This window comes from Myotis daubentonii, chromosome 4 (genome assembly GCF_963259705.1).
Source record: "Myotis daubentonii chromosome 4, mMyoDau2.1, whole genome shotgun sequence".
Taxonomy (NCBI): Eukaryota; Metazoa; Chordata; class Mammalia; order Chiroptera; family Vespertilionidae; genus Myotis; species Myotis daubentonii.
Window position 1 is genome coordinate 27,816,554 of NC_081843.1, and position 25,815 is coordinate 27,842,368.

The 25,815-nt window shown below is 46.8% G+C and overlaps 1 protein-coding gene across 4 annotated transcripts in view; it reads right to left on the reverse strand.

Annotated features, from left to right (window-relative positions):
* TMC7 (transmembrane channel like 7) overlaps positions 1-23,550 on the reverse strand; it is a 53,685-nt gene extending 30,135 nt beyond the window's left edge. Inside the window, exons 1-4 of one of the 4 annotated variants that reach the window (XM_059693306.1) lie at positions 23,312-23,550; positions 6,218-6,461; positions 4,934-5,082; positions 2,970-3,137 (exon numbers count right to left, since the gene is read on the reverse strand). In XM_059693306.1, the coding sequence (XP_059549289.1) occupies positions 2,970-3,137; positions 4,934-5,082; positions 6,218-6,461; positions 23,312-23,378 (628 nt within the window). In that variant the 5' untranslated portion in view covers positions 23,379-23,550. Of the gene's footprint in view, positions 1-2,969; positions 3,227-4,933; positions 5,083-6,217; positions 6,462-23,311 lie in introns of those variants that run through there. The other 3 variants (XM_059693305.1, XM_059693307.1, XM_059693308.1) reach the window with 3 other exon arrangements.
* Between the last annotated feature and the right edge of the window lie 2,265 nt (positions 23,551-25,815).

Genomic DNA, 25,815 nt, shown 5'->3' on the forward strand with positions numbered 1-25,815 from the left:
TGTGTGTGTGACTTTCTATTTGCAAACCAAACCCCAATGCACCAGGTACAGTAGCATATCCCCTTTAATTTTTCTAAACATTTTGGGATGTATGTTTTTTTCTGTACATTTTGCATGTAGGTCCACTTATAGTAATGTTTTCTGCTTGTATTGGTATTTTGTGTTTTGGGGTTCATATTTATACATGTTTTAGAATTTGTGATTGATAAAATTGTTATTCCATTTTAACCACATCCAATTCTAACAGATCTCTGTGTGTATGGGAATAAACATGCAGTTTTATTTGAAACATATATATATTTACATATGTTCAATTAACCAAGAAATATTTGAATAATAATTTTAGTGACACTACCTTATCCTTGAATTAATTCATTCCTCTGTATCAGTCAGCTATTATTGTGTAACAAATAATCTCAAAGTTTCAGTGACTTCACATACCAACCATTTATTTTCTCATTCATGGATCTGCAGTTGGGGTTAATTCAGCTGATTTAGGCTAAGCCAGGATGGACTCCAGGCTTCCACTTGGGCTCAGGACTGCTCCCCATGACTCCATTCTGGGGCCCAGGATGAAGAGTAAATGGCTCTCCTCATGGTTTGTCTCATAAGGCAAGCCACACAAAGCCACTTCAAGCTATCATTCCAATAGACAAAACAAGCCACATGGCCAAGTATAACATCAATGGGAACACAAAGTATTCTCTGTCCACAGTGAGAGGTCCTGCAAAGTCACAATTACAGGGGAGTGACAAATTGGGGGAAATAAACCAATTTCTCACCCCTTTTCTGGGTCTTAGTTTCCCCCGTGTTAAAATAAGAGAGTTGAAGCAGTCTCTTCAAAGCCAAATTCAGCGCTGTCATCTTATAATTCTAACATGCATATGTTCATTTATTCATTCAACGAACATTTCTTCATCACTTGGATGTTGGAGATAAAATGATGAGTAGGCAGCAGTTCCTGCCCTTGAAAAGCTCCCCATTAAGGAGAAAGAAAGACAGAAGGTACTCAAGTGGTTGCATGAATACGGTGTGATATGCAGACGAAGGAGACAGTCATTCTATTTGGAGGGGAGTCAGGAAGATGGAATGAGGTGCCTGCCATTCTGCTCTTCACTCACTGTCCTCCAGCCTAGAGGTCGGCCAATGATGGCCCCTGGGCCACACCTGGACAGCTGCCTTGTTTTGGTTACTACGGAGTTAGGGGACCACAGCCACGCCCATTCATGGATCTGTCCGCGGCCACGTTTGTGCCACAGTGGCAATGTTGAATAGTGGCAACTGAGACTGTATGACCTGCAAAGCCCAGAATATTGACCACCTGGCCTTTTAGGGGAAAAGCCATGCCAGGCGTCTCATTTCTCTAATACACCAAGTTACTTGCCAGCCCTGGACCTTCGCAGCTGCTGCTCCTCTGCATGAAGGCGCTTCCCTGAGCTCCTCCACAGCTGCCCTCTCCTCACCCTCCTGGACTCGGCTTAAACGTCCCTGCCTTCACAGAGGGCTTTGGGCCCCTCGGCCTCCAGTGTCCTGGTGTCCAACTTCTCAGGACTTTATCCCTTTCCTCTCCCATGCCCAATTCACACTTTCTATACTTCGTGTGGGTCACTCCTTAAAGCCCACCTTCTGCTGGAATGTATGAACCCTGTGGATGCAGGTGTGATGTTCCCTGTTGTAGCCTCAGTGCCAGGCTCAGGGCCCAGCACACAGTAGGTGCTCAGTAAACACTTGTTGAAGGGAATGAAGAAGGGAAGGAAGGTGCTGAGCATTGTACTATCTTATTTAATACTCATTTTTAAATTACGAGTATTGCTTAATTATTTAAGCATTTTTATTTTCTTTTAAGTAATATAGAATTTATATTATTGCTTTCAATTATTTCTAATTTAAATAAGTATTTATTATTTTTAATGAGCAAAGTATTAAATAGTGAGGTGTTATATGAATAATGAAAGTAATCACCTCATTATTTAAATTATCACCAGCATTTGTATGGATAAGGAAACTGAGGCTAAGAAAGTCTAGTCAGCTAGCAGAGCAAGGCCTTGAAATGGAGCCCAGGGTTCTCACAAAGCAGCAGTAATATTTATCTGTAAAATGGACTTCTGTGAAAATGAGAGTGTAGTATTGGCATACAGTAGGCACTCAATATGAGTGCCACCGCCCTGAACTAAGTCTGGGTTTCCACATTATCCTCCTTTTATTTTGAAGTGTAATGGAATTAAGACAGAAACAAACGTGAGGAGGAGGAAAGTTTAGGGCCACAGAAGTGATTCTAGAGGAGGGTTCTTCTAGGGAAAGGAGTTCTATGATCTGAGAAGCATGAGGCTCCAATTCCAGCCCCAGCACAAAACCTGGTCACAGAACCTAATCAAATGTCTGTAGAATGACTGAAACTCGCCCCATTTGAATAAACAAAGTGCCCAGAGATCTGACCTACGTTAAGAATTCAAAAAAACACCCCACACAGGTCCAGCACTTGCCAGTGGCACATGATTGGCATTTAATAAATGGTAGCCCCGAGCATTGCCATTGTCAGAGACGAAAGCCTTAATTGTATTACGCCTTAATTGCTTGCTAAATATTCCACTTTCCGACCCTGCGGTTCTCCTCCCACGTGCCTCGATGAACTCGGGAGTGGCTGAGCGACTCGCTTTGGCTAATGAGATGTGGCCGAAATGGCATGTGTCATCGTCAGGCAGATGCTTTAGGAGTCAGCACATCTGTCATGGCTCCAGCATGAAGACAACACGGCAAAAAGCCACCACCAAACAGTGGTGGACATGTGCTGTGAGCAAGAAAGAAACCTTTGTGGATATCAGGTGCAGAGAGTCACAGGGTCATTTGTTTCTGTGGCATAACCCGGCCCATCTTGACTACGGTAACCGAGATTAAGAATGTAAAGATTTCTAAAGAAGCAGGCATTGTAACCAGACAACACTCTAGGGAAAACCAGGCCGTGGACTCACCCGTGTCTTTGGCTGGGATGAGCACGAAGCTGCTGTTGGTGATCTTGTATTCGGTGAGCAATATTGGGAGCAAAACCAACATAAAGATGATCAGAAATATCACCAAATTCAGCAGCACCAGAAATCGCAAGAAGGAGAAATAGGACTGAATCCCAGTGCCAAATTTCCCTGGAAAAAAAGAAATCATTGAGCAGGAGTACTGACCCACTGCCCACTGTAGATTTAATCAGCCACACTGGGCTGAAGATGGAGGAATCCTGGGGGAGGGGATGGAGAAAGAAACATTTTTTTTTTCTACTGTTGGCGTGAATGTTCTACTTCTAATGGTTTAAACTTTGACTTGTAAATGTACATTCAATCTTTTTTTAAAATATATTTTATTGATTTTTTAAAGAGAGGAAGGGAGAGGGATAGAGAGTTAGAAGTATCAATGAGAGAGAAACATCAATCAGCTGCCTCCTGCACACCCCCTACTGGGGATGTGCCCACAACCAAGGTACATGCCCTTGACCGGAATCGAACCTGGGACCTTTCAGTCCGCAGGCTGACGCTCTATCCACTGAGCCAAACCAGTCAGGGCTGTACGGGAGGACTCAATAGTTATCTTTTCTCACATAAAAATCTAGTTCACTTCTGCACCATTTATTGAAAGACTAAACTTTCCCCCAATGAATTGCAGTAGTGCTTCAGTAATTGTCCGTAATGTATGAAGCCATTTCTGAATTCTCTATTGTATTCTATTGGTCTATTTCTCTATCCTTGCACCAATACCAGGTTAATTATTTTAGATAAGTATAATAATACTTGACATATAGTGCTATCTCAGCTTTATTCTTCCTCAGGTCTGCTTGATCCTTTGTATTCCTATATAAATTTTAGAATCAGTGTGTTAATTTTCACATGAATACATATACACACATATACACAAAATCTGCTGAGATTCTGATTAGGATTACATGGAATATGCATGGGTCAATTTGAAGACAAGTGACTTGTTTATAATATTGAATCTCTGATCCATGAACATGAGATATTTAGGTTCTTTAATTTTAATGTTGTACATTTTTATGTGCAGAATAATTCATATCTTTCTTTACATATATCTATATTCCTAGGTATTCAATGATTTTTTTTATGCTACTGTAAATTGGATCATTTTTAAATATTCATTTTCCAAGTGTTTGTTGCTGGTATATAGAAATACAATTGGTTTTATATAGAGATCATGTATGTAGCAACTTTACTCGATGAGGTCATGAGGGTGAGGCCCTCATGATGGGATTAGTGCCCATATAAGAAGAGGTGCCAGTTCGAGTCTTCTCTTTCTCCCGCTCCTTAACCCTCTCTCCTGGAGTGTGCACAAAAGAGGTCATGTGAGGAGGTGACCTGATCTTGAACTTGCAGTCTCAGAACTATAAAAAAAAATGAATGTCTGTAGTCCAAGCTCCCTAATCTATGTTACTTTGTCATGACAGCCCGAGCTGCCTAATGCAATCCTGCACCCCACTGTCACTATTATGGGAAAGAAGGGATTATAAGTATCTTCAGGGTCATGGATATCTGTGGCTGTATGGAGAAGCCTAATGAACTTCATCTCAGAATAATGTTTTAAATGCACAAAATACAAACAAAACCAAATTTGTGATGGAATAACACATGGGCATCTCCATTGGCACATTAAATAATAAGATCTAGTGGTAGATCTGAAAACTGCTATAATTTCACAGTAGGGATGAGCATAAGTGGTTTCCCAAGATAACTACAACTGGAAGGAATAGGAAACTATCTGTGATTTTCCTGATGACAAAGACACAGGTTCTGCTAATCCTAACGGTGGTGTTGCTCACATCCATCATGGAAGGAAATGCCACATTTCAGCTAAAAGTACATGAAAACGAAGCTGAATTCCCCCCCCCCCCAGGCACTATTGTGGAGGAGCCGGTGCAGAGAGTGGGGTGTGGTACCTCCTATGCTGCGAATGTCGTCCCGCCACAGCTCCAGGTGGGTCGTCATCTCACGAGCTTTCTCTAGGAACCTCTTCCAAGACTTGCTGCTATACCGTTTCCACTGGTCCCACTCAGATAAATACTTCATTTGGGTCTCCTGAATGTCCCTGCGTTAAAAAAACAAGCGTGACAATGACTATGGCACCACTGACAAGCCTTAGCATCACATAAAACCCCAGCAGAGAGGATGTGGAAACCCTGGAGCCCTCAGACATTGCTGGTGGGACTGTAAAATGTTGTGGCCGCTAGGGAAAGCAGAGTGGCCATTCCTTGAAAAGTTAAACCTAGAATTAACATATGACCCAGTAATTCTACTCCTAGGTAGATATCCCAAAAGGATGGAAAGCAGGGTCTCAAACCAAAACTTGTACCCGAATGTTCACAGCAGCACTATTCACTACAGTCAAAAGGCGGAAACAAACCAAATGTCTATCAACAGATGAATATATAAACAAAATGAGCTATATAGCTACACAATGGAATATTATTTAGCCATACAAAAAGAAGGAAGTACTGATGCATGCTACAACATGGATGAATCTCAAAAACATTATATTCTGGGCTGGCCCTGTGATCTGTGCAGACCACAGAATGCAGCAGAAGTGATGCTGTGCCAGCTCTAAGCACCGGCTCCCAGAAGACTTGCAGGATTCTGCTCTTCTCTTGGATACCAGCTGCTGCCATACAAACCTGCTGCAGGATGAGCCCATTCCAGACCAGCCTACAGCCAGCGGAGCCTGAGCCTCGATGAGCAGAGCCGCCTCTCTGACCACAGCTGGCCACAGGTACATAGCGAGCCCAAATGGAACTAGAAGAATTGCCCAGCGCCAACTTGAGTTGAGAAATTGTTGTTTTAAGCTACAAAGTTGTGGGGTGACTTACTACGCAGCACAGCTAACTGGTGCACACATACTCCATACTCTCTCCCTTTACATTGGCTAGATGCAGATAATAGTTCAGCTTTGGGAGGGCTGCAGAGCCACAAGATGGAAAGAACCTGGTCCCTAAATGACTGCAAAGTCCTCCATTGACCTGACCCAGGACTTTTATGTGAGCAAGAAATACATTTCTAAAAGGCTGACCTTTGACGTGTTTGGGTATCTTTGTCACAGCAGCTTAGCTTACCCTAAGTAATAGTTTTGATTATGTGAGCTCTTGAGGAAATACATGCATGCCATGCACAAAACGCACATCTGCCCCAAAACCTACATCAGATGCCTTCCAGGTGGCTACTGAACGAACCTTAGTCTCCGCTTCTCAGAGATGTTCAGTGCATACTTTCGAATGGATTGGCTATTGAGATTTTCAGCGATTCCTTCCTCCAGTTGGGAGCTGTAAGAGTCTGTCGGCTTCAGCAAAGTGCCACTTTGCTTGTCTCGGGAGGGGATGTTGGTCCTCTTGCGTGCAATGGACCGGTAGCTTGGCAATTCTTGGAGGAAATTCACAGGTGGAGAAGAAAAGAAACTGGAGTCCAAAGAGAGGCTCTCTGGGTAGGAAAGAAGAAAAGCATCATTCACTTCCAGTGAGCCAACAAACAAAAGTTGTGTCGGAGACTTGGACCTCAGAGACCGTAACGAAACCTTGCAGACAGCCACTAGCTAGCCTGGGCCACCGACCAAAGCGTTTGTATCTTAATTCGTTTATTTACCAGGATGGTGCTCAGGACAATGAAGTCATCTGCAAATGGGTTCCCTTTCCACAGACGTGTTTGTAAATATGCTTTAGGTTACATGACATCTGAGTGCTAGAGTTTGGCTGTGACCACTAACTAAATGGGTGACCTTGGGCAGTTATCCATATCTCTGTTGTTCATTGGTCAAATGGGGCGAGTAACATTTGCCTCAATTATCCTCACACAGTGTAGGGTAGAATGATGTATGGAATAAAACATGAAAAGGGTAAAGTGCCTTGCAGAGTAATAACAATAATGTTTACAGAACAATTCCTATGAACTACTAGGCACTGTGTTAGCTTCACACACACTCATGGGATCAGGACTGGCCCTATGATCTGCTTGGACCAAGAGTATGCAGTGGAGACGATGCAGTCCAGTTCTAAGCTTGCAAACTTCTGCTGCTGTCTGGACCCCAGCTACTGCCAAGTGAACCAGCTGAGCTAACCTGCTAGACTGCAGTGGTTCTCAACCTGCTGGCCCTTTAAATACAGTTCCTCATGTTGTGACCCAACCATAAAATTATTTTCGTTGCTACTTCATAACTGTAATGTTGCCACTGTTATGAATCGTAATGTAAATATCTGATATGCAGGATGGTCTTAGGCGACCCCTGTGAAAGGGTCGTTCGACCGCCAAAGGGGTCGCGACCCACAGGTTGAGAAGCGCTGTGCTAGAGGCTGAGACGATGTGGATCACGGATGATCACCTGCTGAGACAACCCAGACCGGCCTACAGCCAGCCGATGCCCAGCAGACCACAGACACTCCAAGCACTGGGGATGGGTTTATTATTATCCCCATGTTACAGGTGAGAAAATAAAGTCATTGACGGGTTCCCCAGCCCCTTGCCCATGCAAAGTCCTGCATGATCGGACTCCTGCCTGCCTCTCCAGCTCCTCAGGCTCTTTGCCCTCCAACCACACATTTTCAAAGGTCATTCTAATACCAAAATGTGTTTCCTCCTCCTCAGAGTCTTTGCATATGCTGTTCCCTCTGCCTAGAAAGAACCTGCCCACCTCTTTAGCCTCTTAGCTCCTACTCAACTGTCAGTTCCTCAGGACACTGTCCACTTCACTGCACTATCACAGGTGCCCTGTTACACATCTTCCCACACTGGGGACCTATTTATTTGGGTGACTGTGTGAGTATGTCTGTCTCCCCCAGTGGACCCAGGACCTAGCACCACCCTTGGCTCAGAGTAGGAGTTCCTAAATACCTATTGGGTAGATGGATGAGGGATGGTATTCCTAGATCACCTGTTTAGAGAGCCTGTGAGTAGGGGTGCTGGAAACAGAACCAGGTCTGCCTGGCTCAAAAATCTATGTTTGCTCAACTACATCAGGCCACGGCTGGAGGTCAAGCTTTGCTGTGCCTTGTGCAGTGGTCTAAGAAGGGAAATTTTCCTGTTAAAGGTGAGAGACACCACCTTCAAGATGGGTTTTACGCCTGATCTGATTTTAATTGTGGGAAGACCACTGTGTGTGGAGAAGACAAGACACAGGGAGAGAAAAATAGGAGGCAGCCATAATTAACTAAGTAATTAACCCTACAGGCAGCAAAGCTTCTACTAGTATGGCTCAATGTTAGATGCTAAATGGCTTGGGTTTGAATCCTGGCTCTGTCAATTATAGCTGTGTGTCTTTGGGAAAGTTACTTAACCTCTCTGAGCTTCAAACTTTAATACACATTCATTCAACTTTAATACACACTCAGTCAACAAATATATCTACCATGTGTCAAATCTGGAGCTAGAGCTACCACAGAGAACAAAGCCCCATTCATGTGACACTTATATTCTGAGGTGAGGGCAGGGGAAATCAGACAATAAATAGGCAATAGATATTAAGCCAGGAGGTGATACGTGGAAGAAAACCAGAGTGGGTGAGGGGCAGAGGTGCACTGTTTTTGATAAGATGGGGTCAGGTATGGTCTCTCTATTAAGGTGGCATTTCAGCTGAGGCTGAATGGAAGGAGGGTGTGAACTAGGTGGGTATTTGGGGAAGAGCATCCCGGAAGAGGAGAACAGCAAGTGCAAAGGCCCTGGGGCAGGGATGTGCATGACATGTTTGGAGAAGAGCAGAGAGGCCTGTTTGGCTGGAGAAAAGCAAGTAAATAAAAAAGTACATGAACAGAACTAAAGTTTCATTGGTGGCCCCCAGGAGCCACACCAGCCCTTCACTGCCCCCACCTCTTGAATCTGGGCTGGATCTGTGACTTAACCAAAGGATGCAACAGATTGATCCTCTACCAGTTGCGGACCCAAGCCTTAAAGGAGTCTGAAGCTTCCACTTCTGCACTCGGGTGAGCCTGGCGCTGCCGTGTAAGCAGTCAGGCTAAGCTGCTGGGACAACCACATGGGAAGGAGGAGGCTCCAGACTCGGAGGAGGAAACCCAGATGCCAGGCTGAGGACCCCCGCAGGCTATGACAACTGGTCCCCAGTCCCCCGCGTCCTCCTCGCCAGGCACCGCCACGGGTGTGAAGAGGCCACCTGGACTCGGCCCCAGCAGACTTGACACGCAGCAGAGCAGCCACACTCTGCTGATTTCCTGGTGCATAACATCGGCAGGAACAATGAAATGGCTTTAGTCATCATGTTTGGAGCAGTTTATTAGCAACAACAGGTAACTGGGACAGGGAGATGGGAAAAGCGGGGTCAGAGAGATGGTGGGGCCAAACCAAGTCATGCTGCGATCCCTGGATGTGACAGACGGGAAGCCACTGAGGGCTCTGGGTAGAAGCGTGTCATAATCTGACTAATTTTAAAGGATCACTTTGGGCCCTAGCCAGTTTGGCTCAGTGGACAGAGCGTCAGCCTGCGGGCTGAAGGATCCCGGGTTCAATTCTGATCAAGGGCACATGCCCGGGTTGCGGGCTCCATCCCCAGTAGGCGTGCAGGAGGCAGCCAACCAATGCTTCTCTCTCATCATTAATATTTCTATCTCTCTCTCTCCCTCTCACTTCCTCTCTGAAGTCAATAATAATAATAAAAAATAAAAAAAGGAAAACTTTGGAGGCTGCAAAGCTAAAGACAGGGCCCACTTATAAGCATTAAAGGTGATCATATAGATAGAAGCGCCCAGTCCAGTGCCCAGCAAGCAGTGGACTCCACAAATGTCCATGTAGATAACAGGACAAGGGGCAGAGGGAGGGCGAGGGCGGTGGGAAGGGGTACAGCCAAGGCCTCGCTCTGAGTGGGAGTCTGACGGGGCAGAGCTGTAATCTTCACCTCTCTGATGGGCCTGTGAGACACAAGGGAGCAGCTGTCCCACTGCAGATGACACACAGCCACGTGTCTGGAGCCCGGCCAGTCACCAAGTGCAAGCCTGCCAGACTCCCTCAACCTCCCACTTCCCTGCCCAGCACACCCTGGGATCTGTCACACTTCCAGTTAGTACCGGTGGCCTCCTAACGCCAATCAGGAGCGTGGCAGGTGGGTCCTAGAGGCGACAGGGTCCAAGTCCAGGCTGGAGGCTACTCCTCCCTCTGGACAGCAACAAAGAGCTGTTATGAACCACAAACAAAGGCCTTTGAATATGGAGCAGCACTGACCGGCTGACTATTCAGCAGCTGTGGGGTCAGGGACTGAGCACTGGAGCTGGAGCCTGAGCTGGCTTGTCAGCCAGTAGCCAGGCCAACCCAGCCAAGAAAATGAGCATCTCTGAATCATGTTTCTCATCTCCGGAACTGGGGGTGTGACCCCATGCACCTCATCGACATGATCGTGAGGACAGTTACAGCCTAGGATACATTGAGCACTTACTGTAATAGGCTATTCGCGGTACTTAATACGTGTCTCCACACTTAGTACTCTGAACTACCCTTTGAGTAGAATGATCCCATTTTGCAGATGAAGAAACTGAGGCTCAGAGAGGTCACGTGGCCTTTCCCATTCACACAGCTGTTAATATTGGAACTAGGCCCCAATCACAGGTTTGTCAGATGCCAAAGCTGGGGTCTTCACCATGAAATGATTCAATTGGGCCATGGATTTGAAAGTTTTTCTTAATCACTACAAAGCCATACAGATTAATGACTTGATTGTTCTTGCAAACGTTCCACAGGAAAAATACGTCCTATTTACATTTCATCATGACCGTTCCTGGTGGAAAACGATTATTTTCAAAATGGCCATTATTGAAGAGGAATGATTTTTTCCTTTTCAGACATTCTTGGGAAGTTCTCGATCTTCAAATAACATTAAAAAAATCACAACCATACCTTTGAACACAGGCATCGTTATTTTTATAACTATGTTCCGCCTCCTCTCCCTCTCACATAGGACCACACTTTTCAAAGCCTGACAGCACCTGCTTTCTCATGCCAACCTGCAGAGGTGGGCAGCGCAGGGCCCTGGCTTTGCAGCAGGGGGGCTGGGGCCCAGAGAGCTGGCAGCCCGCCCAAGGCTCTGATGCCCAGCAGACTCCTGGCTCCACTGCTTCTTGCAGAGACAGGCACGTCACCTCTCGGAGCCTCGGTTTTCTCATCCCCGGAAATAAGAAGAATGTCTCATTACAGTTACTGCCCGATGTTCTCCTGAGTTGGTCCGGCTGAAAGTGTCATCCGTGTGGCCACTTAATTCCTGGGGTCAGTGCGTGGGCTGTTTGTTGGCCATTTGCACAGGGGTGGAGGGAGGGACATATTTCAGATGTTGAGGTGCCTCCATCTAGGAATATATAGACTGTTTGCCATCAAAGCCAAATTTCAGCAATTAGATCAGTGGTTCTCAACCTTCTGGCCCTTTAAATACAGTTCCTCATGTTGTGACCCAACCATAAAATTATTTTCGTTGCTACTTCATAACTGTAATATTGCTACTGTTATGAATCATAATGTAAATATCTGATATGCAGGATGGTCTTAGGCGACCCCTGTGAAAGGGTCGTTCGACCGCCAAAGGGGTCGCGACCCACAGGTTGAGAACCGCTGAATTAGATGATCAGTGAGGTGGGCGGGTGAGTGGGTAATTGCAGGAGGGTTGCGGACAGGGGCGGGCATAAGTACTTTTTGTGGTGTTTTGTATTCTTCCAGGTTAAGGACCAAGTTAGTCTCTCCGAGGCTTAGAGCACAGTCTTGCTCATAGAAGGGCCTCCATCGGAAGAATGAATAAATGAACGAATGGACAGATGCAGGCACATCTGGAGAGCATCTTTAGGTCCCAACTCTTCTTCACAGCTCTTTCCACAAGACGCCAAATCCCCCCAATGGGCATGAACACTCCCAGGACGTGGGCACAGGCCGACTGTGAGCTGAATGGTACTAACATCGCCACCAGCCTCCCTCAGATGCTTGCCAAGAACTGAGCCCAACCATATTTGGTGCTGGGTTCACTTCAGGGATTTTCTTCCCACTCGCAGAATCATGGAAACTCCGGATAAGATGGGACCTTCTGGGTCACCCAGTCCTGGCCTCTCGCCAGCTGCCGTGGGAATTAGTTTGGTTGCATGGAGCCCCTCTGGGCAGGGACTCTGAGCTGGGCGCTGCGACTCTGAGAGGATGAAGGTTTGCAGACTGGCTTCCTGCCTCCCTAAGCGCCAGTCCATCGCACACACCCCTGCCATTATTCCATCCCCCGCCCGAATTGTTTCCTTGTGCTGTGTCTGGTCTTCTCCCTCCCCCATTATTCTGCAATCTCTAAGAGGCCAGGGACCCCATCTCTCTCCTTCACCACTGAATGAATGAATCATGAATGAATGAATTTGGTGCTGGGGATACAGGCAACATTGGATCATCCACAGACAGACCAAAGTAGAGGCACCAAAACGTGAGAAAAATATTTAAGGAACTTAAGCTTTTAACATTATTCTTTTCTATATGGATGGTATTTTTCACAATTTAAAAAAAAAATTAAAGTTGGGGGGGAAAGCTGGCAAAAAATATTGAGATGTTGACCATATATTACATTTTTCCTATTTTAGGTGCTTTCCACAAACCAACCCAATTAGGAACATGCTTTGCTGTTACTGCTCAGAGATAATCAAATGGCACATGCTCACCCAGTTTTGGTATTGCTACCAAAGGAATGTGGACATCAATTTCAGAACTTTCTGGACTTCTTTATACTTACATTCTATGGTTTGACATTGGTTTTATTTTGAATGCTAATCAGAGGTGGGGTCCCTGATTAATTTGTGCTCACAGCCACCAACGGGTCTTAACCAGGGGCTCACAGACCAGGGAATCTAGTTAAAGCTGCTGACATCTCCACCAAGTGCTCAAAAACCTCCGAGGCCAGAGACTCATCGCTGCTCTACCCCTGGAAAGGCCACCCACTCATCCACCTGTTCATTCACTCACATACTCGAAAGCATTTGCTGTGCAACTGCTATGTGCCATGCACTGTCCTAGGACTGGAACACAGCCCTGAATATGACTCACAAATTCCCCGGCCTTTATGGGACTTATATTCTAGCTAGAGGAGGCAGACAGTAAACAAACAAGAACAAAAATATTTCAGGTAATATGTGGAGAAAAATAAGGCAAGGGTGGGTCTGAGCAAAGCTTAAAGGGAGAGAAAGAACCGCATAGCTAGGTGGAAGAGCAGGTGCAAAGGCCCTGGGGCAGGGCCATGCCCAGCCAGTTTGAGGAACAGGACTGGAGAAGAGTTAGCACAGAGAAAGGTATTAAGGTAGGAGTCAAGGCCACCAGGGCCTATGGGCCAAGGTGAGACTATGGCAGAGGAATGATATGATCTAACTCAGACTTAACAGGATCTCTCAGCCAGCCCTGCGGCTATTTCTGTCCTTGGCTGAGCAGTTTGGCATGGCTATGCACCATGCCAGGGCATCGTGTGTCGGGCTGTACTGTCCCTCTGCAATGGTAGAAATGTTCTATATCTGCACTAATATGGTGAGTATTAGCCATGCGTGGCTACTGAGCAATAACAACGTGGCTGGTGAGACTGAGGAAACTGCTATGTGAATTTCTAATTTGATCAGACTTCATTAAATTTACTTCCCCATAGCCACACATGTATTGAACAATGTAGAGGGGCCTCATTCACAGGAGCCCAGAGCCTAGTCTGAGAGGGGAGAAGCCAGGAGCGCTGGGAGCCTCCTCTACCTGCCAGACTTCAGAACTGCAGGGCTGGGCGGACCTGCATGAATCATGGCACCTGGCACCAGGGTGGGGCCTGGGGACAGGCCAGGTCCAAGACCGTATAAACCATGAGCAAGCAGCCTATGGGAGCAGTGACTAACTGGGTAATCAGAGCCATGCTGGGCCCAGGACCCAGGTCTCCTGGTTTTCAAGCCAGTGGAGCATCCCGTGGGCTCTCAGTGGAGCAGTGACTTTGATTCGATCTGTTTGAGGAGGTAACCTCACCTGGTGGTTAAAAGCATAGCCCCGGAGTCCGCTGCCACCCGGGTGCCCTGGCAAGTTTCTTAACCACCCTGAGCCCTGTTTCCCACGTGTTAAATAGGGATGGTAGTTTCCACCTGCACAGCCATCCTGGGGGTTAAACAGCTATGCTGAATAAAGTGCTTAGAAAACATGCCCTTTTTTGTGAAGGGCCAGATAGTAAATACTCCTTACCACATGGTCTTTGCCACAACTACTCAACTCGGACGTTGTAGTAGGAAAGCTACATAAGTCATAAATAAATGGGCACAACTGTGTTCTAATAAAATTTTATTTGTAAATATAGGTGGTGGCATGGATTTGGCCTGCGGGTTGTGCTTTGCAGACCTCTGGCTGAGAGCAGTGCCTGGAACACTGTGCTATACATGGGTAGTTATTGACTGATGAACTGACTTGATTTATTATGAGCCTTGAGAAAGAAGATACCTACTAAAGATGACTCCTGGTGGCTAACTGGGCTCAAACTAAAAAAATAGTAATGCAACAAAACAACAACAACAAAACAGAGCCCAGCAGCCATTTCTACACAGGGGTCTCTCATGCAAACTGCACCTCAAGGAGAAGCCTGCTCTGAACTACCTGCCTCTGCACTGAACTGCCTGCCTGCACTGTGCTGAGCCAGCCCTTATCAAGGAGTTCATGGAATCTTAGGTCATCCAAAAGGATTGAGGCTTTCCCCATCCAATTGGAGATGTGTGGCTCCAGCCAGCCAGAGAGCCTCTATTCTGACCAATCAGGACAGGGCCTTTTGGGCCAATCAAACAACGAGGATTTGGAGTCCTCATTTGCAAGAGCACAGACAAATCAGGGACCAGGGGTGGGGACTTCTGTCCCTACAAGCCAGCTCCCTCTCTGGCTCTGAGAGCATATTTTCCCTTTCCACTGAAGACAAAAGAGTGGGTTTCCCTGGCTGAGCTAAAGCACTGAAGATACCTCACTGGAGCAGAGCTGAGGAAACCAGCACAGGCCAGAACAGACCAAAGCACAGTGGAGGAGACCAGCACAGAGCAAAGCAGACCAGCAAGGAGCAGAGCAGATAGGGGCCTGGCCTCAGGCCCACCTGGTCCCAGGACTGCCTCACAACCACGCTATTTTCACAGCTGTGCTCTATCACAATTGAACTCTTTTCCACTGAATAAAGTCTCCTTTTTCACCACACCCCAAACAGAGGATTCCTGTTGGTGTTGAATTGGTGCCAGTGACCATCGGTTGACATATTTACTGATGAACTTAATGAACATGGAGAATTGTATCTGCAGTGGGGGATCTTCTTGCTATGGACCAAACTACTCCCTATGTGGCTGGTTTATCCTCCTTGGCCAGGTTCTCTCCAAAACAGATTTTCCTGGGGGTGACATTCATGACAACTAGTATTTACCATGTGCCACAATTATGCCAAACTCTGCATGCTTACCTCCTGTGATCCTCAAAATGACTTCATGTATCACTGATTCTGCAATACGGAAAGTTCGGAGAAGACAAGAACTTTGCACAGGTTGAGCTAAGGCATGAACCCTCAGGGGAAAGAAGCCAGCAAGCCTTCCTCACTCTGACACCCCTGGTGATCAGCATGGAGCCTGGCACATGACAGGTGCTCAAATAAACATTTGTCATGTCCATACATGGACACGCTGGCTCTCGGTTCACACCATAATGTCCTTCTGTTTCAGGGGCTTGTCACGTAACTTTTCAGAGCCTCAGTTTCCACAGGGATAAAATGGACAAATAACACCTACTTCATGGAGTTGCTGTAAGGAATTCAAGCAGGATACGTATTTGAAACCAAAATCACACAGATGACCCGGGCTTAGCGGAGCCTCAGGAACCGGTTCCTGCTTGCCTGACCTCATGCCATCTCCTCCTCTAAGCGCCAGCTGGGAGCCTCCTCCAACACACCGAGGTCATTCCCACTCCAACCTTTTGCTCTTCCTGTGCCCCCCTCTGAATGCTCTTTCACCTGCACGTCAGAGAGTCACCTACACCGACTCCTTGACATCCTTAGCCTGGGCTCCGAAGTCCCCTCCTCAGAGAGGCCTTCCGGACCACCCACCTAGGCAGATCCCCCCTCCTCCCTATGCCATCACCTGTTAGTTCCTTCTCAGCAGTTCTGGTGAACTGTAACTACCCGATTTTTGTCTTTACCTGTTCAGTGTTCTCCCTGCTTCGTGAACGCATGTCCCTGGCCTGCCTCTTTCACCACTAGGCCCCACGCCTGGAGCATGCTTAAGGCTCAAGGTCAGTTCCCTTCCTCCTCCTCCTGGTGGGTGGAGGGGAAGGCCCCACAGGAGCTCTGGGTGGGTCCCGCACCCAAACAATGCTCCTTTAAAAAGCAACCAGACTACAACAAAGGTTACAACACTGAAAAGTCATTTCCCCCTTTTATCCCTCTAAATTCTTCACTTCCTAAAAGAAACAAACACACACCAAACGCCACTGGGGGACTCTGGGTCTAATCTGGGCCTGAGTTGCCGGGCAGAATTCAGCCTCTTGCAGACAGAGGGGGGGAAAATAAGCCAGATGGCTGGCTCCCCAGCGAACCACTGCAGCCTGAAAGTGGTCCGTGCAATCTCCAGCTGTTCCAGACCTGCAGAAGATCCCAACCTCTGGGGCCCCTGTAAGGGTGATGAGTGACCCGGATGAATGGGCTTAGCAGATAAGGGAGGGAGGGGGCAGATAAACACTGCAGGTTGAATGGTTACTTCAATTTTAATACACTCTGTTGCAATAAAACAGCCCAAAGAATAGTTGTTTAACTCTATAAATATCTAATAGCGTACCTCCAGAAAGTACAGGCACACAACACATGCAGTCATAAATCTTATAACGTTAGAGCTAAGAAGGCCCGAATAATAATAATGCCAACAGCGACCATTCAAGTGCACAGAAACGGTGTGGTGCTAGATTCTTGACATGCTTATCTCTGTCTATCCCAGGGGTGGGCAAACTTTTTGACTCGAGGGCCACAATGGGTTCTTAAACTGGACCGGAGGGCCGGAACAAAAGCATGGATGGAGTGTTTGTGTGAACTAATATAAATTCAAAGTAAACATCATTACATAAAAGGGTACGGTCTTTTTTTTCAATAGTTTTACTCATTTCAAACGAGCTGGATCTGGCCCGCGGGCCGTAGTTTGCCCACGGCTGGTCTATCCTCTTGGTGACCCTAGCAGAGGGGGACGATTATCTCTGCTTTACAGATAAGAAAACTGAGGCTCAGAGGGGCAACAGGACTTGCTCAAGGTCACACAGCTGATAACTGGCCAAGTCAGGATTCACACCTAAGCCAGGTGGTTCCATAAAAACGACCACCAGAGGTTCTCTTCATTTATCTTTAAAAAACAAAAAAGTTCCACCTCCTCTCACAGGAGGAGTCTAATGGGCCTGTTTAGTTTTATCCCTTCACCCTCTAGAGCAGTGGTTCTCAACCTTCCTAACGCCGCGACCCTTTAATACAGTTCCTCATGTTGTGGTGACCCCCAATTTCATTGTTACAAATTGAACATAATTAAAGCATAGTGATTAATCACAAAAACAATATGTAATTATATATGTGTTTTCCGATGGTCTTAGGCGACCCCTGTGAAAGGGTCATTCGACCCCCAAAGGGGTCACGACACACAGGTTGAGAACCGCTGCTCTAGAGGGTCCCTGCTTCAGAGGCCCAGACATCTGGCAAGTGGGGTCAATCCAAACTGTCCCAGCAGGGCCCGCCAGGTCCCCTCCTAAGAGCGGTGCCCTTGAGGAGGAGAGAGAGGTGGTCAGTGGCCCTGGAGCCATCACACAGGTTTTAATTCTGTCCAGCCCCCACAGCGTGGTGATCTGATCATCTTGGATGAGTCGCTTGGGTTTGCCCACTAAACAATGAGATAATGGTCACAGTCACTCCCCACAGAAGTGTCAGGAGTCTCTGAGCTTGGCCCTTCCTCAAAAAAGTGAAATACAGAGTCAGGCCTTTGTGGTTCAGTGGGTGAGTGTCAACCCATAAACCAAGAGGTCACTGGTTCAATTCCCGGTCAGGGCACACGCCTGGGTTTTGGGCTCGATCTTCAGTAGGGGGCATTCAGGAGGCAGCCAATATACACTGAGTGGCCAGATTATTATGACCACCCCATCAGTACTTCATTGACACTTCCAAAAACACTGAATATTGAAAACTTCCTAAGCAAATACTCTCAAGGTTTTATTATTTGCATAACTAATTCACTTCATTGTACTGATGGGGTGGTCATAATAATCTGGCCACTCAGTGTAGATGATGTTTCTTTCTCATCGATGTTTCTATCTCTCTATCCCTTTCCCTTCCTATCTCTCTAAAAATCAATTTAAAAAAATATTTTTAAAAAGTTAAACACAGAATTACCATATCATCTAGCAATTCTACTCCAGGGTGTTTGCCCCAAATAACTGGAAACAGGTGTTAAAGCAGAAACTTTTGCATAAATGTTCACAGCGGCATTTTCCCCAACAGCCAAAAGGTGGAAACAATCCAAATGTGCATCCGTGGGTGAATGGATAAACTGTGCTATATCCACACAATGGAACAGGATTCAGCCAGAACATGGAATCAAGTACAGTACCAATGCATGCTACAACAGGGCTGGAGCTCACAAACATCCTTATTGCCCTGGCCAGTGTTGTTCCGTGGGTTGAAGTGTTGTCCCATACACCAAAAGGTTGTGGGTTCGATCCCTGGTGGGGGTGCATGCAAGAGACACTGATCAATGTTTCTCTCTCACATAGATGTTTCTTTCTCCCTTTCTCCCTCTAAGATTAAAAAAAAAAAAAAATACTTATTTTAAGTGAAAAAAACAACCACCATAAATGGTCACATATTCTATGATTCCATTTATATGAAACTAGAGGCCCAGTGCACAAAATTTGTGTGTGTGGGGGGGTGTCCCTCAGCCCGGCCTGTACCCTCTCCAATCTGGGACCCCTTGGGGGATGTCCGACTGGGGAAACTGGGGCTCAGAAGAGGAAGTAACTTGCTCAAGGTCACAAGGCATTCTTTTTTCAGCAACAATAACATGTCTGGGCCAGAAAAGTGATCTCTGGATAGAAGGCTGATGAGTAGAATTCTCACCACCAAGACTTTCTTTTACACACAATCTTTATTCTTTTCATGATTTGGAAATCCGTATAATATAGGCATCAGAGGGCAGTCACCAAGGCAACCAGAGCTGCAAGGTTGCCCACAGAGAACTTTGTATCACTGGCCACGATTCCACCTGGCCACAGACAGGGCTTGTAAGAGGCTAAGTTGGTGTCTTAACCCAGCAGTTCTCAACCTGTGGGTCGCGACCCCTTTGGTGGTCGAACAACCCTTTCACAGGGGTCGCCTAAGACCATCCTGCATATCAGATATTTACATGACGATTCATAACAGTAGCAACATTACAGTTATGAAGTAGCAATGAAAATAATTTTATGGTTGGGTCACAACATGAGAAACTGTATTTAAAGGGCCAGAAGGTTGAGAACCACTCTTTTAACCCCCACCCCTACTCTTAAGAACAAAACAACTCAAGAAAATTGAGAATACAGTTCAATGGATACTTTGAAAGGGCGAGGCCAGGGTCTGTGTGGATTACAGAGAAGGGACACAGAGTCCAGCCTGTGGGAGGAGAGGTAATCAGGGAAGACTTCCAGAGGGAAGTGACAGCAGATGGAAAGAAGAGAAGAGCAGTATGCCTTATAAAGAGGCAAGGCAATGGCCTGCGGGGGAGAGGGAACAGAAGGAGCTTCTCAGTCTCAAGAAGCAACATGCAGATGGCAGGTGTGGGGGGATATGGGAGCTAAGACAGGGACCAAACCACAAAAGGCATCCCTCAACTAATAATTACTGAAGGCCCACTATGCACCAAATACTGTGCTAAGCATGTGGATGCAATGGGGAGCCAAACAGGCCCAGCCCCTGCCCTCCTGGAGTTTATCATCTAGTAGGGGGGGGCAGAGATATTCATGAACAACAGTTAACACTCCCATGGCAGCCAGTCTCCAGGATGGGCCCCAAAGATGCATCCTCTCCCCCAATATCCTGATACTCATAAATTTATATAGGCTCCTTCCACACTGAACGGGGCCAATGAAATATTGCAGAGCCAGGCCAGTGTAGCTCAGTGGTTGAGCACCGACCTATGAAACAGGAGGTCACGGTTCAATTCCCAGTCAAGGCACATGCCTGGGTTGTGGGCTCAATCCCTAGTGTGGGGCACACAGGAGGCAGCCGATCAATGATTCTCTCTCACCATTGATGTTTCTCTCTCTCTCCCTCCCCATTCCACTCTGAAATCAGTTAAAATATATTTTTTAAAATATTGCAGAAATACCACTGTGATTTCTGACACCAGATCATAAAGGCATTACAGCTTTTGCTTTGCTCTCTCTTAGATCGCCATCTGCTCTGGGGAAGCCAGCCGCCAGGTCATGATGACACTCAGCAGCCCCCTGGGAGGTCCATGTGGAAAGGAACTGAGGCCTCCTGCCAACAGCCAGTGTGAGGTCGCCATCTGTGTGAGCAGGTAATCTCGGGAGGGATCTTCCAGCCACAGGCAAGCCTTCAGATGACACCATGACTGAAACCTCATGAGAGACCACAGCCAGAACCACCTAGACAAGTCGTTCCCAAAGTTCTGACCATCAGAAATTGTAAGATAATGAGTATCACTGTTCTAAGCCACTAAGTTTTGGGGTGATTTGTAACACAGCATAGATAATGAATACAAACATTAAGTTCTTTATATAAATCAACTCTCTTAATCCTTATAGCACCCTGAAGTGGGTTCTATTCTCATCTCCACTTAATACATAAGGAAACTAAGGCACCAAGCAGTTAAGTGCCTTGTCCAAAGGCAAATCCAGGAAATGGGAAAATGAGGATTTGTATCTGGGTATCGGAGTCTAGACTTACCATCACTACAGTGTAGCTGGGGTCCCCTGCTTGCCTCTCTCCTCCCCTCCTTCCCTCCCTTCTTTCATTTATTTGTCACAATTTAGCATCTACTATGTGCCAGACACTGTTCTAGGTCCTCAGGGAACAAGACAAAGCCCCTGCTTTGCATGGCACCCATATTCCAGAAGAAGAGACAACTAACAAAAAAAGTAAACAATCAAACTAGATGACTTCAGGTGGTGATAAATGCTTTGAAGGAATAAGCAAGGTAATGGGTCAGGGAAAGCGAGCTGGGGGTACTTCTTCAGACAAGGTGACTCTAGCGGTCCCCCTCTCTGAAATGATATTTGAGCAGACCTGACAGGAGGGGGAGGAAGGGGAGGCTGACATACAAAGAACAAAGAGAAATGTAGTTGGGGCAAAGAGAACAGCAGATGCAAAGGCCCTGAGGCCGAAACCACCCTGATATGCTGAAGGAATTGGAAGGCAGCCTGCGTAGCAGACCGGGTTAAGGGTGATGACGGCCTGGAGAGGAGGCTAGCGTCAAATCTCCAGGCCTTGTTGGCCACCAGAGAAAAGCCTGGCCTTTATACTCAGAGCAGTGGGAAGCTACCTGAAAGTTTAATTACGAAGGGGAGTGGTGTGATCGATCACTTAGATACAGAGGTGGGGAACCTTTTTTCTGCCAACGGCCATTCTGATATTTATAACATCATTCACGGGCCATACAAAATTATCAACCTAAAAATTAGCCTGCTGTATTTGCTCAAACATTGGATTAACTCACCCTTATTGCCTTGGCAGGGCCAGACCAAATGATTCCTCTGGCCTTATACGGCCCTGGGGGCCAGACACTCCGCACCCCTGACAGAGGAGGCACAAGCTGCACTCCATAAACCAGATCCCCTATGTTTCCTGCCCACTCCAGTTGTACTCCCATGATGCCCATATAACGGATAACCCTTTACAGAGTGCTACAAAGTTATAAACATGTCCCTTCTGAGCCTTCCACCCATGCTAGTGGGTACAAGGTCAAACATATCATCTGTCCAAGGTCTGGGGGAGACTTTAGAAGGGCCAGTTATACTCATAAAAAGATGCTTAGAGTCCCCTTAAACACCCAGGAAAGATCCAAAAAAGATGAATCTCACACCTTCTGTATAGGAAAACATGGCATCTTAAATGTGATTGATTGTGCTAAAATAAGAGGAAGATAAATAGAAACCAACTAAAATAATCCTTGAATGGCCGTTATGGAAAGGTTAAAGCTGATGCCGCAGGATGAATAATGAGCTAAAAAGGAATTACCATCAAGCCCAGTCTGAGTTCTGATTCCTGAGCAAGTTCCCAGGGTTTGGGGCCCTTCTGGATGTCTTTTCTTTTTCTTCTTCCAAATGTTGAGAACAATCCAGTCATAAGGGTCTAATGCCCAGATCTACACTCATGTTTTACTGTACATCCTTGCAACAAAACCACTCTTCTCAAATTGAATTAGAGAAAGCGCTGCAGATAAAACTCAGAATACAGTCTTGTGTTTTGTTAAGGGAAAATATAAGATACAAATGCTACAAGGAAGCCTGCCTGGGTGCTGGCAACTTTTCTATATTGACTGGGTGGTGGTTGTCCATGATTTTGTAAAAGTTCACAGAGCAAGACACAACTTTCTCCCAAGGGGAAAAACAACCACATTATCATGCTTGCTTGGTTACCATTTATTGTGCTTTCTCTGTACCAGGCACTGTGCTAGGCACTTCACACGTTTTTCTCTCAGCTATAATCCCACCAGCATCCTATTTCCACTTGACTGCTTAAGAATCTGGGGCTCTTCGCTTGTTACCTCCGACACACGTGTCATAGGTTCGCCATTACTGCTTTAAGCAATAAAATAAATAAATAAATAAATAAATAAATAAATAAATAAATAAATAAATTTTTTTAAAAAAAGAATCTGGGGCTCAGAGAAGGCAAACCACTTAGCAAAGATCACACAGCAATAAACAGCTGAGGCAGAACTCGGTTCCAAGTTCATCTCATTGTAAACCCTGAAATGTTTGGGGGCTGGCGCCTCCTGTCAGAATGTTAGAACTGGTGGGGATCTCAAAATCTTTTCATTTAACGGATAAGGCTATTTGGAGACTAGCCCAGGATCCCTCCGCCAGCAACGGGGAGACAAAGCCACCTCGCTCTGGACTCCCAATGTCGTGCTCCTCTGGTGGGGCAGGCGCCCTCCTAACTGGGCGAGGATGGGTGAGAGGAGGGAGAACGGGAATAAGAACGACCGCTTCCCACCCACCCCACCCATCTCCCCTTCCCCCAAAGACTGGGAGGGCGGGGGGAGGCTGGGCTCTCGCCAAGCTCCAGGCACCTCGCCGCGTGCCCTCCGGCCACTAGGAGCACCGTCCCGCCGCCCTACCTGGATGGACGAAGGGCTGCCTCCTGGGCCTGCCGGGCGGGAGCGCACTGGCACTGGCGTCGCTCATGGCTGCGCTCCAAGCCCCGAAGAGGCCGCCGGAGACCCGCTCCCGCTCCGGCCGCCGCCGCCGCCGCCACCTCCTCGCCTTCCCTCCCGGAGCCGGGATTCCAGGTTCCGGCGTGGACGTCACAGAGGCCGGGGCGGGGCGCGGAGTCCGCTCTTCCCACGCCCGCCCCGCGCTGGACCACTCAGGGGCGGGCGCGCCGGGGTGTGTCCGCCGGGGTCGTGTGATGTAAACCCCGTGTCGCGCGTCCCGGCTCAGGGATGGGGATCTGAGACTGCTCCATCCAGTGGCCCGATACGGGGCGACCTCCCAGATGTCTCACGAAACATTTTGCAAGTATAATAAAAATAACCAAACTGTAAACAAGTGTTCCTATAAGTTACCATTTGGGCACACACGGGGGTGGGGGGCAAGGATATAGTTGGACATGTTTGTAAGCGCATAAGGTGTCTCTGGAGCGGGGAGCTGTACGGCTGGGTGAGAAAGGTGTCAGAGAGCGTTCTCCCTCTGTGCCGTGTTTGTCTGTTAAATTTTACACCGTGTCCACGTTTCATTTCTGCCTGTATACCTCTATTCATGGACAGTTTAAGACATAGAATTACAAGGAATTGCCAAATTAAGTAAGTAACGGGGAAGTGCCCTCTGCAGAAGAACTCCAACTAATATATATGGGTATGTGGATATTTCAAGGAGGTGGAGCATAACTCCCCACCCTTTTAGTGTGAGCTGTACAAGTGACTTCCTTCCAAAGAGGGCAGTATGGAAAGGAGAGGGTGGGGCACACAAGTCACTGTGCCTGGAAAACACCCGCCCAACACTCTCAGGCCGACAATCAAGATCAACATCTACAGTCCTAGGTCATGTTGATGGGAGGTGCTCTTAATGTGAAGTCATGAGAATGACCCTTTACCTAGGGGGGTCTTCCTCACCAGTAGATGTGGGCCGTTCTTTGGGAAAATAACCCGTCTAATCATAAGAAAAACATCAGACAAACCCTAATGGAGGGACGTCCTACGAGATATTGATGAGCTCCACGAGGTTGTCAAAGTCATCAGAAACAAGGAAAGGCTGAGAACCGTCCCTGCCCAGGGGAGCCTATGGAGACATGCCCACGTAAGGGTAATGTGGTCGCCAGGGTGGGAATGCGGAACAGGAGAAAGCAACAAGTAAAGTGCTTTACAAATCAAGCGTGGACTTCAGATAATAACCATGCGTGGATATTGGTTCATCTATTGTGAGAAATGTACCATGCTGATGTAAGATAGTCATAAATCAGAGAAACTGAGTCTGAGGTGTATGGAGACCCTCTGTACTCTTCTCAAAATTTTTCTGTAACTCTAAAACTATTCCAAAATAGAAAAACTGATTTTTTTTTAAAGTAATTGTCTGGCTCAAAAGAAAGACTCTTTTTATTGTATTAAGGGTAGCGTCACTGGTTTCCAATCGGAACTTCGTTTCCAATTATTCCCCTAGTGAGCTGGACCCATGCCTTTGTTTTCTCACCGATGGCATATACTACTCGATCCTGAGCTGCGGAAAATAATCACCCGCAGGGCCTGGGCAGAGCATCTAATCTGGACAGCAACACCGCACTTACATAGAAGAAAATCCAAAGATATCAGTGTAAATAGTAAAACCATGGAAGTACTAACATCAACATAATAAGAGGGTTGTTTTTTTTAAGTATCAGAGAGCGGAAGGTTTTAAGTTTGACTCAAACCCAGAAGCCAAAAAAGCATGATAACTTCAACTACATAAAAACTTTAAATAATGACATTTGTACCAGGATAGTCCTTGCAATGTTATTTATACTAGCAAAAAGTGGGAGCAACCTAAAACTCCATGGAAAGGAGGTTTGTTAGATCAATTTTGACATAATATGTCCAGCTGTTTTATAGCTTCATGTGTAGATATAAAGAAAGTTCTACGTGCATGTCAGTGAAAAAAGCAAGGTGCAGAAGTGTAGTAGGTAAGCTACCATTTGGGGAAGGAAAAAACAAGAATATGTATGTGTTTGAAAATGCATAGTATATCACTGGACGACAGTGGGAGTATTACTATTATCCTCACCAGAGCTGCCTCCCTGCCCCTTGATCCAGCCCATCGCTCCGGAAGGGGCTGGATGGAACCCGTTCTCTCTACAAATGGAGGACAGAATGGGGTGGATGTGGTGGGGACGGGTCAGTGACCCTAGAAAGAAGGCTCAGGACTCCTGGCACTCCTCTCGCTCCTGCCGATGTTGCCGGGCACCTGGCCCTGGCTGGGGTCTGCCTTCTGGCCAGGTGAGGCCTGGGCTTCTCTCCGGGCCGGGGACCAGCCGGGCTCCTGAAGGGGACTCCTCCCTCCCCACAGAGGACTAATTTTACAGGAATAGAAATGGGGTCGTTTTCTGGGAAAATGCCACAGAAATACCTTGTTTGAAGGAGGTAGAAGAGGGAGA